Source organism: Schistocerca nitens, chromosome 5 (genome assembly GCF_023898315.1).
Source record: "Schistocerca nitens isolate TAMUIC-IGC-003100 chromosome 5, iqSchNite1.1, whole genome shotgun sequence".
In the NCBI taxonomy this organism is placed as follows: Eukaryota; Metazoa; Arthropoda; class Insecta; order Orthoptera; family Acrididae; genus Schistocerca; species Schistocerca nitens.
Window position 1 is genome coordinate 629,863,360 of NC_064618.1, and position 13,427 is coordinate 629,876,786.

At 45.4% G+C, this 13,427-nt stretch overlaps 1 protein-coding gene across 2 annotated transcripts in view; it reads right to left on the reverse strand.

Annotated features, from left to right (window-relative positions):
* LOC126259766 (uncharacterized) overlaps positions 1-13,427 on the reverse strand; it is a 50,072-nt gene that overhangs the window by 17,431 nt on the left and 19,214 nt on the right. For both annotated transcript variants that reach the window (XM_049956770.1, XM_049956769.1), the window contains exon 2: positions 473-655. In XM_049956770.1, coding sequence (XP_049812727.1) covers positions 473-655 — 183 coding nt within the window. The remainder of the gene's footprint in view (positions 1-472; positions 656-13,427) is intronic.

Sequence of the window (13,427 nt, forward strand, 5' to 3'; positions counted from 1 at the left end):
AAATGTCATAAACACTGAACCAGCAGACATTTGTGGATAGACGTCGAGGATACCCGTGAAAGCCTATTGACAAAGTTCTGAGAACCAGTATTCTGTGAGCAAACTAGGAACATACTGCAGACCCCAAAGTATTGCTCCTAAAGCGATAACGAGGACAAGATTAATTTGATTTGAACAGGACATTAAATCAGCAATTCTTTTCACCCTCCATTCGTGAATGGAACTGGAAGAAACCCTAACACATGGTACATTGGTAACCTCTGCCATACACTTCACAGTGGTTAGCAGAGTACTGATGAAAACGATGATGTAGTATTGCCTCCCCCCAATAATATCTGCTATAGGATTTTCAGTCAATTATGCTAATAACAGGGGCTGCTAAACCTTGCAAGAAGACAAACAGCCCATGTTGTGAACAAAGGACTGAGAAGACATAACGCCTTGCTCTCAACTTGTGGGCTGCAGCACTCACTGGTGCGGTTGATGCAGTTGAACCTCTTAAGGTGGCAGTAGGTGAGGAAGGCGCTGGTGGTGTTGAGCTCGATGTCCCTGCCACAAACGGGGGACCCGGCGCCGGAACACGGTTGGCAGGAGGCTGCAGCTGACTGCGACGGTGGCGCTGGCAGTGGAGACGCCGAGGGCAGCAACCATATACCTGGCACAAAAGGAGACGTCACCCTCTGCGCTGCAGTGTCACTGAGCTGCCTGCAATTACTGATAGTCCAGCTCCGACAACTACAGCGTTCATCAAACTACTGTAAATATCTATCACAAGCGTTTTACCTGCAGCTTCGCCTGCATATGTGCATGACACATATATTGCGTGTTCCCCTCTTCTCACTCTCTCTGCCCATCTCCTCCTCCCTCACTCCCTTCCTTTCTCTCTCTCTCTCTCTCTCTTTCTCTCTCTCTCTCTCTCTCTGCCCAACTCATCCTCCCCCTCTCGCTATTCACCTCCGCCTCCCCATTCTCTCTGTTTGGTCCTCTCCATCTACACTTATACCCTCTGGACTGAATCCTGCTAAAACCTGCACAACACGTTAGTTGTGCAGGACAGCCTAAATCTCAGATGTTACCAAATCTTGTAAACCCCACTCCAGTCCCAATGGCAGACAGTTGGTTCTTACACAAATAGTACTTGTTTCCAGAGAGTAAGTAGTGAGTGTACCAAATTTGGTTAAAATCGATGATTTTGGAGGAGATGAGCCGCGCGGGGTAGCGCTTTGAGGTTAGAGTCCTCCCTTGGCATGGTTGTGTGTGTTATCCATAGTGTAAATTAGTTTAAGTTAGATTAAGTAGTGTGTAGGCTCTAGGACCGATGGCCTCAGCAGTTTAGTCCCATAAGATCTTATCACAAATTTTCATTTTTAGGAGGAGATGTGGAACATATATAATCTACAGGAATATGCAACGATTGGTAGAAGCGGTGCTAGGGAAAGAGCACTTTGGGTCCAGGAAAAGGACAGGTAATACTGACACTTTGGGTTATCTTAGAAGATGGATTGAGGGAGGACAAACTCGCATTTATAGCGTGTGAGGAAAAGGGTTTTAAAGATACAAAATTGTTAAGGTTTTCGTGGCCACTTTTTGGCAAACTGCCTGTTCGCATATGCCTGAGGTACTTTGGTCGACATTTGTTTGATGCTTTTCCTGGCGGTTGGCCAGCACGATTGGCTGGCATTGTCCGAGTTTCACCCTCCATTACTGCTGGAGTCGAGCTCGCGGCCGCATATTATGTGTATCTGGCGCGTCAACGTCCATGGGCTTTTCTGTGGGCGTTTCCGGTGCGGTTCTGCCCTTGCTACCTGCAACGGTCGTTTGCTACAGCACGGAAATCAAGGAACCATTCATTTTTAGGTTTTCTTCTTCCTTGTTGAAGCTATTCTCGTGTTTGTGTATCTCTATAACTTCTCCGAACAAGCAGGTGTTATATCTCTTCTCTACGATAAGAACTTTACAGTGTCGTCGGTCTCACACAGCGCTTGCTCCGCCACGGCCGATTTCTCCGCCTGCCCCAGCCTGCAATGCCGCTTATGCTGCAAGATCCACAAGAATAATGTTCCAGTAGGATTGATTGTTAGCGCTCTTGGCTCACCGATGTATAAACTGGCGAGGGCGAAACACTTGGTCTCTACGCTCCAGGGCCGGCCGAAGTGGCCGTGCGGTTCTGGCGCTGCAGTCTGGAACCGCGAGACCGCTACGGTCGCAGGTTCGAATCCTGCTTCGGGCATGGATGTGAGTGATGTCCTTAGGTTAGTTAGGTTTAACTAGTTCTAAGTTCTAGGGGACTAATGACCTCAGCAGTTGAGTCCCATAGTGCTCAGAGCCATTTGAACCATTTTCTCCGCTCCAGCCGCACGTGGAAAATACTGACACATATAACGCACTCAGAACATTTCGTTGAGAAGCCGGAGAAACTAAAACTTGGACAAAAGGACGTCCTGGTCAGCCTTGATGTTGTTTCTTTGTTTACCAAAGTGCCACTCAGTGACTCTCCGTAATACATCACCAAGCTCTTTTATGTAGAGCAATTTCGCAGCTTCTACGAACAGCTGGAAGGCATCGCCGTGGGTAGTCCACTTACAAGGGGAGGCCGCCAATTGTGAAATTCAGATTCGATTCATACTGCGCATAATAAAAGCTCATGGCCAGAGGTGTAATGTGGCAAAGCACCAAGATGCACTTCTCAGCCGCGTTGTCGAGAAAATCGACAGTTAAAAGAAACCGTTGCAGTTATATACTCTCTACGATTAATAATTTTCTACAGCGTCGTGGCGCAGCGGTAAGCGCTCGGGTTCGTAATCCGAAGGTCGCTGGATCGAATCTCGCGCCATGCAATTTTTTTATTAGTTTTTTATATATAAACTATTAATGAATTGCTTATGCATGTTGGTGAAGGCGGATCGCTCTCCAATTGTACCGCCTCCATTTTTCCGTTCGTTTAACAGGGTTTACCAAAGCTCTCCCGTCCGCACTAATTTTCGACGGTGTTATAAGTTGTGCTAGGGACCGCATCTACCTTCTTTCGAAGTTAGCAGGCAACAACGCTGTTATGCGGCTGCTCGTTTCGGCCCATTCAACATCTGTCCTTCAAGAGTAACGAGCGAGTAACGGAGTTTATATTTCATACCTGCCACAGCAAATTTGTGTTCGTGGGGTCTCTGTTCTTATTCGAACGTTTGACTTACGCTATACGTATTCGTTTCGGAATATCGTCTCTACATCTTCCGTTAACTATACGTGGTTAACATTATGAAGACAATTAATAACATTTGTGAAATACAACTTTGTTTGCGGAAAACATAATGATGTTCGAAGTCGCCAGTTTTTCCACGAGAAACGACTTTCAACAACTTATTATATGCATAATTGTTGCAACTGATTGCCGGGAATATATATATATATATATATATATATATATATATATATATATATATATATATATATATATATATATTTGAATTACAAAAAAAAAAAAAAAAGGTTGCATGGCGCGAGATTCGATCCGGCGACCTTCGGATTACGAACCTAAGCGCTTACCGCTGCGCCACGACGCTGTAGAAAATTATTAATCGTAGAGAGTATTTCACTGCAACGGTTTCTTTTAACTGTCGATTTTCTCGACAACGGCTGAGAAGTGCATCTTGGTGCTTTGCCACATTACACCTCTGGCCATGAGCTTTTATTATGCGCAGTATGAATCGAATCTGAATTTCACAATTGGCGGCCTCCCCTTGTTAGTCCAGTGGTGGCCAACATCTTCGTGGACATTTCGAAGCACAATCACTGGACTTGGACCTTGTGTGATATGTCGACGGCAACGATACCTTCTTTGTTGGGACCCATGGTGAAGAATAACTCGGTGACTTCCTAAGACACCTTAACAGCCTCCATGTCAAGATAAAATTTACCAAGAAGGTAGAAGAGGACGAACAGCTACCAATTCTAGATGTGCTGGTCACGAGGGATGGCGAAAACCGACATATATGGACCGATACCTACACAAACTTTCAAATCTCCACTCGTACCGTGAGCAACATGGTTGTGTGAGCCGCAGCGCCTCAGACGCGAGATGCAACACCAGAAAAACATATGAGGAGCAGTGTTTACTCAATCAGTTACATAAGAAGCGACACAGAATCGAACACTCGTCGAAGTGACATATGATAAAAATAAATGTCGAGTACGGCCTTTCTGCCATACCTTTCCAGAGTGACGAGCAGAACTGGATGTATATTGCGCAAACGCGGCCCAAAGATTATTCATAAACCGATAAAGAAGATCAAAGAGCATCTCAGATTGGCAAAGAAGGAAAGGGACCCACTTGCAATGCCAGAAATATACCACATACCATGTACATGCGGAAATGCCTACGTTAAAATGACTTGATGATCAAACAGAACCAAGATCACCGAACATAAGCGACATTGCAGAGTGGGGTAGGTGGAGAAACCGGCCGTGGCGGAGCACGCTCTATAGGAGACCAGCCACATAATGAAATTCGCCGACACGGAAGTTCTTGTTGTAGATAAGAGCTGTTACACCCGTTTGTTCAGAGAGGCTATAGAAATACAAAAACATGAGAACAGCTTCAGCAAGAAAGAAGGTCAACGGTTCTCTGATTCCCGTGCTGCAGCGAACTACCGTTGGAAGTAGGAAGGGCACAACTGCACCGGAAATGCCCACGGAAAAGCCCTTGGACGTTAGAACGCCAGGTACACTGGTGTTCAAAGTTAAATCAAGAAACCGCTGTTTCTCGGTCCTGTGTCTAATTCACGATATAGTCATACAAACTGTCAGCCATATGTCCGTAGGGTCGTGTTCTGCACGGAAGATGGGATTCCGGTCAACGGGCAACCATGCTAACGAATACGACAGGGCATTTATGAAACGAGGTAATGTTTGCCGGGTAGCCCCACAGTCACAGTCGCTGTGTTCACAGTCACAGACGGTGCAATATAGCTCAGAAAAGATGCTTACCAGTCTCTCTGTGGTGGAGGGCCATAGAAAGAAAGGAAGAAGGACGGACGCAAACTGATTTGGCGTGATGGCTTAATGTGAAGTGTTCTTTTGTTTCTCAGATGTGGCGACAGTTTATAGAGACCGAAACTATATCCCGAAGACCAGGACAGAGCCGACCGCGTGCGACTTCAGAAAAGAGGACCGTTATTTGACTGTAAGGACACTACATTGCCGTCTTAGCACTGCACGGCAACTGGCACGTGAGCTCGCAACATCCACTGGACGTGTTGTATCGAGGCAAACGGTGCTCAGAAGGCTTCGGCAGAGAGGTCTTTACTGTCGGAGACCTGCTGTACGTGTGCCTCCGACGCGTCTTCGCAGAAGGGAATGTTTAGAGTGGAGTCATCAACATGCCACCTGGACGGTCGACAACGAGCCAATGCTGTTTTCACAGATGAGTCCCGATTTCGTCTGGAGAGTGGTTCTCGATGGATTCGCATCTGGAGGGAACGTGGAACACGATTCCGGGACCGAGAGATTGTAGAAAGAGACCGAGATCGAGAAAGGATATCTAATGGTGTGGGCAGGGATTATGCTTACCTCTGGAACCCCTCTTCCTGGAATTGTACAGGTGAATCGTCAATGTTTAACTGCTGTCAGGTATCGTGAGTAGATTTTGGCACCTTATCTGCGGTTGTTGCGAGGTACTGTGGGCCCAGACGTCATAATGATGGACGATAATGCTCGACTTCATAGAGCACGGGTGGCTGATGTTTTCTTGGAAACGCATGGCGTGGCCTGCTCGCTCTCCCGATCTGAATTCTATAGAGCACGTCTGGGATGCTCTATGGAAACGGCTCGCATCACGTCAGCATCCACTGACACTCTTCAAGACTGCGAGCAGCTGTGCAGGAACAATGGGCGTTATTGCCCCGACATGAGACTGATGACATCATCACAGCATGCCCCGTCGTTGTCAGGCCTGTATCGCTGCCAGAGATGGTCACACCCCATACTGCGCCCATTAACCAGTTGTCGGAATGTGTGTGCAAATCCGTTAAGTTGAAGAAAACGAAGAGCATTTTTGTCTACCGGTATGCATGTTGCACTTGTTTGCGTTCTGTATTCTTCACATAGTTTCTACTTCATTATCATCTGTTTATACTGTTTTGTGGAAAACTGAACGCAACCTTGCAAAATTTTCTTTTGTTGATTTCATTTTGGACACCAGGGTGATTCAAAAAGAATACCACAACTTTAAAAATGGTTCAAATGGCTCTGAGCACTATGGGACTCAACTGCTGAGGTCATTAGTCCCCTAGAACTTAGAACTAGTTAAACCTAACTAACCTAAGGACATCACAAACATCCATGCCCGAGGCAGGATTCGAACCTGCGACCGTAGCGGTCTTGCGGTTCCAGACTGCAGCGCCTTTAACCGCACGGACAACTTTAAAAATGTGTATTTAATGAAAGAAACATAATATAACCTTCTGTTGTACATCATTACAAAGAGTATTTAAAAAGGTTTTTTTTCACTCAAAAACAAGTTCAGAGATGTTCAATATGGCCCCCTCCACACACACGAGCAATATCAACCCGATACTCCAACTCGTTCCACACTCTCTGTAGCATATCAGGCGTAACAGTTTGGATAGCTGCTGTTATTTCTCGTTTCAAATCATCAATAGTGGCTGGGAGAGGTGGCCGAAACACCATATCCTTAACATACCCCCATAAGAAAAAATCGCTGGGGGTAAGATCAGGGCTTCTTGGAGGCCAGTGATGAAGTGCTCTGTCACGGGCTGCCTGGCGGCCGATCCATCGCCTCGGGTAGTTGACGTTCAACTTTCAGACGATAAGGTTTCATAAGTAACCTTTTTCGTAGGACTCTCCATACAGTTGATTGTGGAATTTGCAGCTCTCTGCTAGCTCTGCGAGTCGATTTTCCTGGGCTGCGAACAAATGCTTGCTGGATGCGTGCTACATTTTCATCACTCGTTCTCGGCCGTCCAGAACTTTTCCCTTTGCACAAACACCCATTCTCTGTAAACTGTTTATACCAACGTTTAATACACCACCTATCAGGAGGTTTAACACCATACTTCGTTCGAAATGCACGCTGAACAACTGTCGTCGATTCACTTCTGCCGTACTCAATAACACAAAAAGCTTTCTGTTGAGCGGTCGCCATCTTAGCATCAACTGACGCTGACGCCTAGTCAACAGCGCCTCAAGCGAACAAATGTACAACTAAATGAAACTTTATAGCTCCCTTAATTCGCCGACAGATAGTGCTTAGCTCTGCCTTTTGTCGTTGCAGAGTTTTAAATTCCTAAAGTTGTGGTATTCTTTTTGAATCACCCTGTATATTATCTATGGCCACGAGCTCGACTCCAGTCCACCGCCAGCAGTAGAGAGTGAAGCTTTGAAAATGCCAACCACTCGTGTTGGCGAAAAGTCGGGAAAATAATCAAACAAACGTCAACCGAAGAACCGGACACAGAAGCCAATAGGCGCTTTTGAAGATCCTGATTGGACTGCAATCTTTGAAAGTCTGTAGTTATCAGAGACAAAATATACAAAGCGGAGTGCTATCAGCTGTCTGTACATGAAACGGACTGCAGATACGAAAGGGGTACGGTAGTTGGGAAAGAAGTGAGACAGCGTTACAGCCCATTTCCCGTGTTATTCAGTATTGACATTGATCAAGTAGGAAAGAAAACAAAGCAGCAATTTAAAAAAATGGAATTAAAGTTCTTAGAGATGAAATGAAGCCTTTAATTAACATAAAAGCTGGGAATAGTACCAAATCATATTGTAATAAATATCATTGACAAAACAGACGCCGGCCGCTGTGGCAGAGTGGTTCTAGGCGCTTCAGTCCGGAAGCGCGCTGCTGTAACGGTCGCAGGTTCGAATCCTGCCTCGGGCATGGATGTGTGTGATGTCCTTAGGTTAGTTAGGTTTAAGTAGTTGTAAGTGTAGGTGACTGATGACGTCAGATGTTAAGTTCCATAGTGCTTAGAGCCATTTGCACCATTTTTGAACAAAACAGACGTTTTGGCCGCTCTTGCAGCGGGCGTCCTTTGGACCTACTGTGACTTGATTCAGTGACAGTTATTTTACGAGGGCTGTTCGGAAAGCGAGGAACGATCGGTCGCGAAAAACCACAGTGAAAATCTGATGGAGCTTTGCACAGGTGTCTTGAGCAGTGGCCCTATTATGCCCGTACACAGAGTCACGTCGCTCTTCTCAGTTATGAGCAAGCAGTGAGTGCCTAGAGATGCGTAGAAAATAGTGTTTCCCGCCAAGTACGGGTGCCTGCCGGTAGATTTCATGCAGCCTCACGCACCTTAACTGTCATGCATTTCCTTCTTCATGGCAGTTTTCTGCCTCACACTGCAGGGGTAATGAGGACGCTTCTGCAGCGTTTTCGATGGGAAATTTTTGATCCCCCACCATACAGCCCGGACTTGCCTACCTCTTATTTTCATCTCTGCTCACAGGCAATGAACTGCAGTCCAGGGTAGAAAATTGTAAAGCGCGGGAGGCTGCCTTCTGTGACAAGGGTATTGGAAAGTTGGTACACCGCTATGATAGATGTCTAAATCGGAGTGGCGACTATATAGAGATGTAGCTGCTAGGTGTTGCTAACTGTTGCAAATAAAACGGAAACCAATGCACTTACAAATGAATTTCTTGTTAGCCAATAACATTGCAACTCTGTCAGAGATGACAAAGGACTTGGAATATCAATGGAATGAAGTGGTAATGTGTTTAATGAAGGGTAAAAAATGAACATCAATAAAAGGAAGTTGAGTGCGGAGTGTTGACGAATTAAGTTAGGTGATGCTGTGGAAATTAGTTTAGGGAATGAGACACTAAAATTAGTAGATTAGTACTGCTACAGGAACAAACAAATAAATGACAACGCAGAAGTAAAAACAGCATAATATCTGTACCCACAATTGCTACAGACGCTTTTATATAAACGAGAAATATGTGAACTGGTTCAATTTGAAGCTCTAACAGCATCCGTGCATGTAGATTCAATTGTGGGTATTCAGTTCTGGCTGATCTGTAAAGAGCAGTTTTTTATTTTCCAAACATGTTTCAGCACCTTTGTGCCATCGTCATAGGTTACTTTGACTCGGTTTCTATTTTCAAAAATGTTGAGTTCTGTACGGCCTTCTTTACATTATTTACCATTAATATCATCATGGTATCTGTTGTCACCTGCATGCTCATTTGTTATGGAAATACACGCAGAGACGTGCTACACGGTTTTGAGGAACTCCAGTCGCAAGTTACGCTTTTGAACTCAACAAAATACAATGTTTGTGTTGTCTGTCTGGTCGCTAGGGCCCTGGCACAAACGACACAGCAGACGACGCTCCGCTTAGCAGAGCCTGCCTGAAGTCACAACTGGAATTGGCCAGCTCCTACAAAAGCTGGGTGTATCAATTAGTAGGGATATGAAGTGGAATGGTCACATAGGCGCAGTCGTAGGTAAAACAGGAGGCAGACGTCATTTCAGTGGTAGAAAGCTGTGGAAACGCGATCAGTCTGCAGAGGAGACTGCACGCAAAACAGTCGTGCGACCCATCCTAGAATATTACTCAAGTGAGTGGGACCTGTACCAGGTGGGACTAACAGAGGATATTGAAAGCTTACAATGGAGGTCAGCACAGATGGTCAAAGGTTCACAGGTTTCTGTGCTCCATGGAAGGGTGACACACAAATGCTGAAAGAACGAAACTCGTAGACGCTTGAAGACAGACGCAAACTGTGTCGCGAGAAACTACTGCTTCTAGAACGAACTTGTTGATCGATCCAGGACTTTACTACAAACCCATAGGTTTCGCTCCCTTAAGGGTCGCGAAGACAAGATTAGATTACTTACAATCCGCACAGAGGCGTTTGAGGAAACATTCTTCCGGCGCTCTACACATGAACGGGACGAGAAGAAGCCATAATGTCTGGTACAATGAGAAGTACCCTTTGCCATGGCTTGTAGAGTATATACGAGGGCAGTTCAATAAGTAATGCAACACATTTTTTTTTCTGAAACAGGGGTTGTTTTATTCAGCATTGAAATACACCAGGTTATTCCCCAATCTTTTAGCTACACAACACTATTTTTCAACGTAATCTCCATTCAATGCTACGGCCTTACGCCACCTTGAAATGAGGGCCTGTATGCCTGCACGGTACTATTCCACTGGTCGATGTCGGAGCCAACGTCGTACTGCATCAATAACTTCTTCATCATCCGCGTAGTGCCTCCCACGGATTGCGTCCTTCATTGGGCCAAACATATGGAAATCCGACGGTGCGAGATCGGGGCTGTAGGGTGAATGAGGAAGAACAGTCCACTGAAGTTTTGTGAGCTCCTCTCGGGTGCGAAGACTTGTGTGAGGTCTTGAGTTGTCATGAAGAAGGAGAAGTTCGTTCAGATTTTTGTGCCTACGAACACGCTGAAGTCGTTTCTTCAGTTTCTGAAGAGTAGCACAATACACTTCAGAGTTGATCGTTTGACCATGGGGAAGGACATCGAACAGAATAACCCCTTCAGCGTCCCAGAAGACTGTAACCATGACTTTACCGGCTGAGGGTATGGCTTTAAACTTGTTCTTGGTAGGGGAGTGGGTGTGGTGCCGCTCCATTGATTGTCGTTTTGTTTCAGGTTCGAAGTGATGAACCCATGTTTCATCGCCTGTAACAATCTTTGACAAGAAATTGTCACCCTCAGCCACATGACGAGCAAGCAATTCCGCACAGATGGTTCTCCTTTGCTCTTTATGGTGTTCGGTTAGACAACGAGGGACCCAGCGGGAACAAACCTTTGAATATCCCAACTGGTGAACAATTGTGACAGCACTACCAACAGAGATGTCAAGTTGAGCACTGAGTTGTTTGATGGTGATCCGTCGATCATCTCGAACGAGTGTGTTCGCACGCTCCGCCATTGCAGGAGTCACAGCTGTGCACGGCCGGCCCGCACGCGGGAGATCAGACAGTCTTGCTTGACCTTGCGGCGATGATGACACACGCTTTGCCCAACGACTCACCGTGCTTTTGTCCACTGCCAGATCACCGTAGACATTCTGCAGGCGCCTATGAATATCTGAGATGCCCTGGTTTTCCGCCAAAAGAAACTCGATAACTGCCCGTTGTTTGCAACGCACATCCGTTACAGACGCCATTTTAACAGCTCCATACGGCGCTGTCACCTGTCGGAAGTCAATGAAACTATACGAGACGAAGCGGGAATGTTTGAAAATATTCCACAAGAAATTTCCGGTTTTTTCAACCAAAATTGGCCGAGAAAAAAAATGTGTTGCATTACTTATTGAACTGCCCTCGTACATATATATATATATATATATATATATATATATATAGATGTATATGGTGGTGCTAGCGAATTTGGGCAAACTCATGAGGTGTATCCCGTCCCATCTGCATAGTGACAAAGTGGTGTGGCGATGGATCCGGACTAATGCTCTTTCTGTGCATAGCTTTCCCCATGACGCGATAGAGGCGTCGCGGCGGTAAGTGCCAGCCGTTCTCTGTCTAATAACTGAGCTGCTCGCTGAACGCCTGACAAACTGCACACGACGCCGGATCTTTGTTTTCGATTTCGCTCGGACTTTGCTTTGTACTACTACTGGCACCTCTGATGCCGTATAAGGACATTCGGCCTACTATCTACAGTTTGGGCCAGAAGTCCCCGTACCCGCTAGTATCGAGTGAGGCGCTTCGTCTTGCTGCAGCCATATGCGTTCTGTAAGAATGCTTCCCTTAAGCGGAGGTATTAAACATTTTTGTAACATGTGTAAATAATTTTCACCGTTCACAGTCTCTTCAATAAAAGTGCGGTCCAAGCAGGTGTGATGTCATCGCTGACCATATCGCTCGAGGCGGATTCCTTTCCAATTCGAGTGTGTAATAACGATTCTCTTTGGTTCAAGCGACAATAAATGTCGTAGTTACCTGAAAACAGAATCCTAGCACGGTTCAGTGATTCACTGCATTGGAGAACGAAGCACGGCGTCCTAAAACGCGCTCATTCCAGTCTGTATCCGATAACTCGTTTACGAATTTCGGTCCAAAAAGTCTGACCTTAAGGTCTTTCTTCATGTGATCTCACATTGTCGTCGTCAGTATACCGCGTTCTGAAGCACGTTTAAGTGTCCAATTTTTGGAGATTGATCAATAGAAGCAGAGACTTTGGCACACGTTTCTTCTCGTGTCTGTTTTTAACACTGCCTAAAGCAAAAGCACGTCTTTCCCAATTCAGAAGTGTTGTCTTTCGATTTGGAGCCTTGTACAATCTTTCCTGGAATGCTACTATAATATGTCCTATTGCCTGCCCTGTGTGTTATCGTTCGTCTACCCACACACTTGTCGCCAAGCGCTCCTCAGTAGTGTAACTATGACCGCTCACATCTCTCATGGCTAAAAATTAAAACGCGAATGCGACTTCGACTGCGAAAACATTTAAACATGAATTGCAACAACTGATAAGAACTAACTTAGCTGCCATCCTGCATAACAGCATTCGCTATTAAACAGGGGCTACAGAGGCACGGGGACTACTCATCCACTCTGTAGATTTAAGTCTGGTGTTTCGATAACAGATTGCGCTCTGCCCTCAGCGAACGACACTTGTGTAGCAGATGTTGGACTTTTGAGTGTGCTGCTTCGAGAATAGGATTGTTGATGTTATAAAATATCGGGAATCCGATACATTGATATTTAAAAAAATAAAATTAATGGCACTCGATACAAAGAAAAAAGGTATCGATATGTCGACCGAAAAATATCGACGTACCGGCCTATAAAAATATCGACTTCATATTGTAAATATACTGCCGCTTTCAGAGCTGTATATTTGATTCATTATTAAATATTCTGTACATCAACAAGGTAGAAGTCTGCCTATCCTCTTTAGAGCAAGAATTGAAAGGAAAATGATGCATGTTCACGTTTGGTGATAACCACTTTGCTAACAATAGTAACTGCATGTAAGTGGGACACTAAAAGGTGTCCGATGGGTCCGTCTTTCGGTTTCGTCACATATCGGATCTGTCCGGAACACTTTATGTCGACTTCCCCTGTAGTGCCAAAACTGAGTGGTGAAGCTAAACATTGCAGTTTCTGTTGGTAGCGCCGGTTACGTCGTCATTTCTCCTCAAACGTCTCCACCCACCGCAAAGACTAATCTTTCCGTTTAGATTTTTGTTCAGCATTTTCAGCAGTTGTTTTTGAACAATACCGATGCGAAGAAATAGCACACTAATTGCGTTAAAAATTGTTTTGCAATGCAACTGGTGTGCTATTTCTCCACATCGGAAATCTTGTTATTCTATTCACGCTGACACCCCCCCCCCCCCCTCCCGGTATAGTCGGATTTCTTCTTATTTTATGCGACATAGAGTTGCTTCACACAGTCAAAG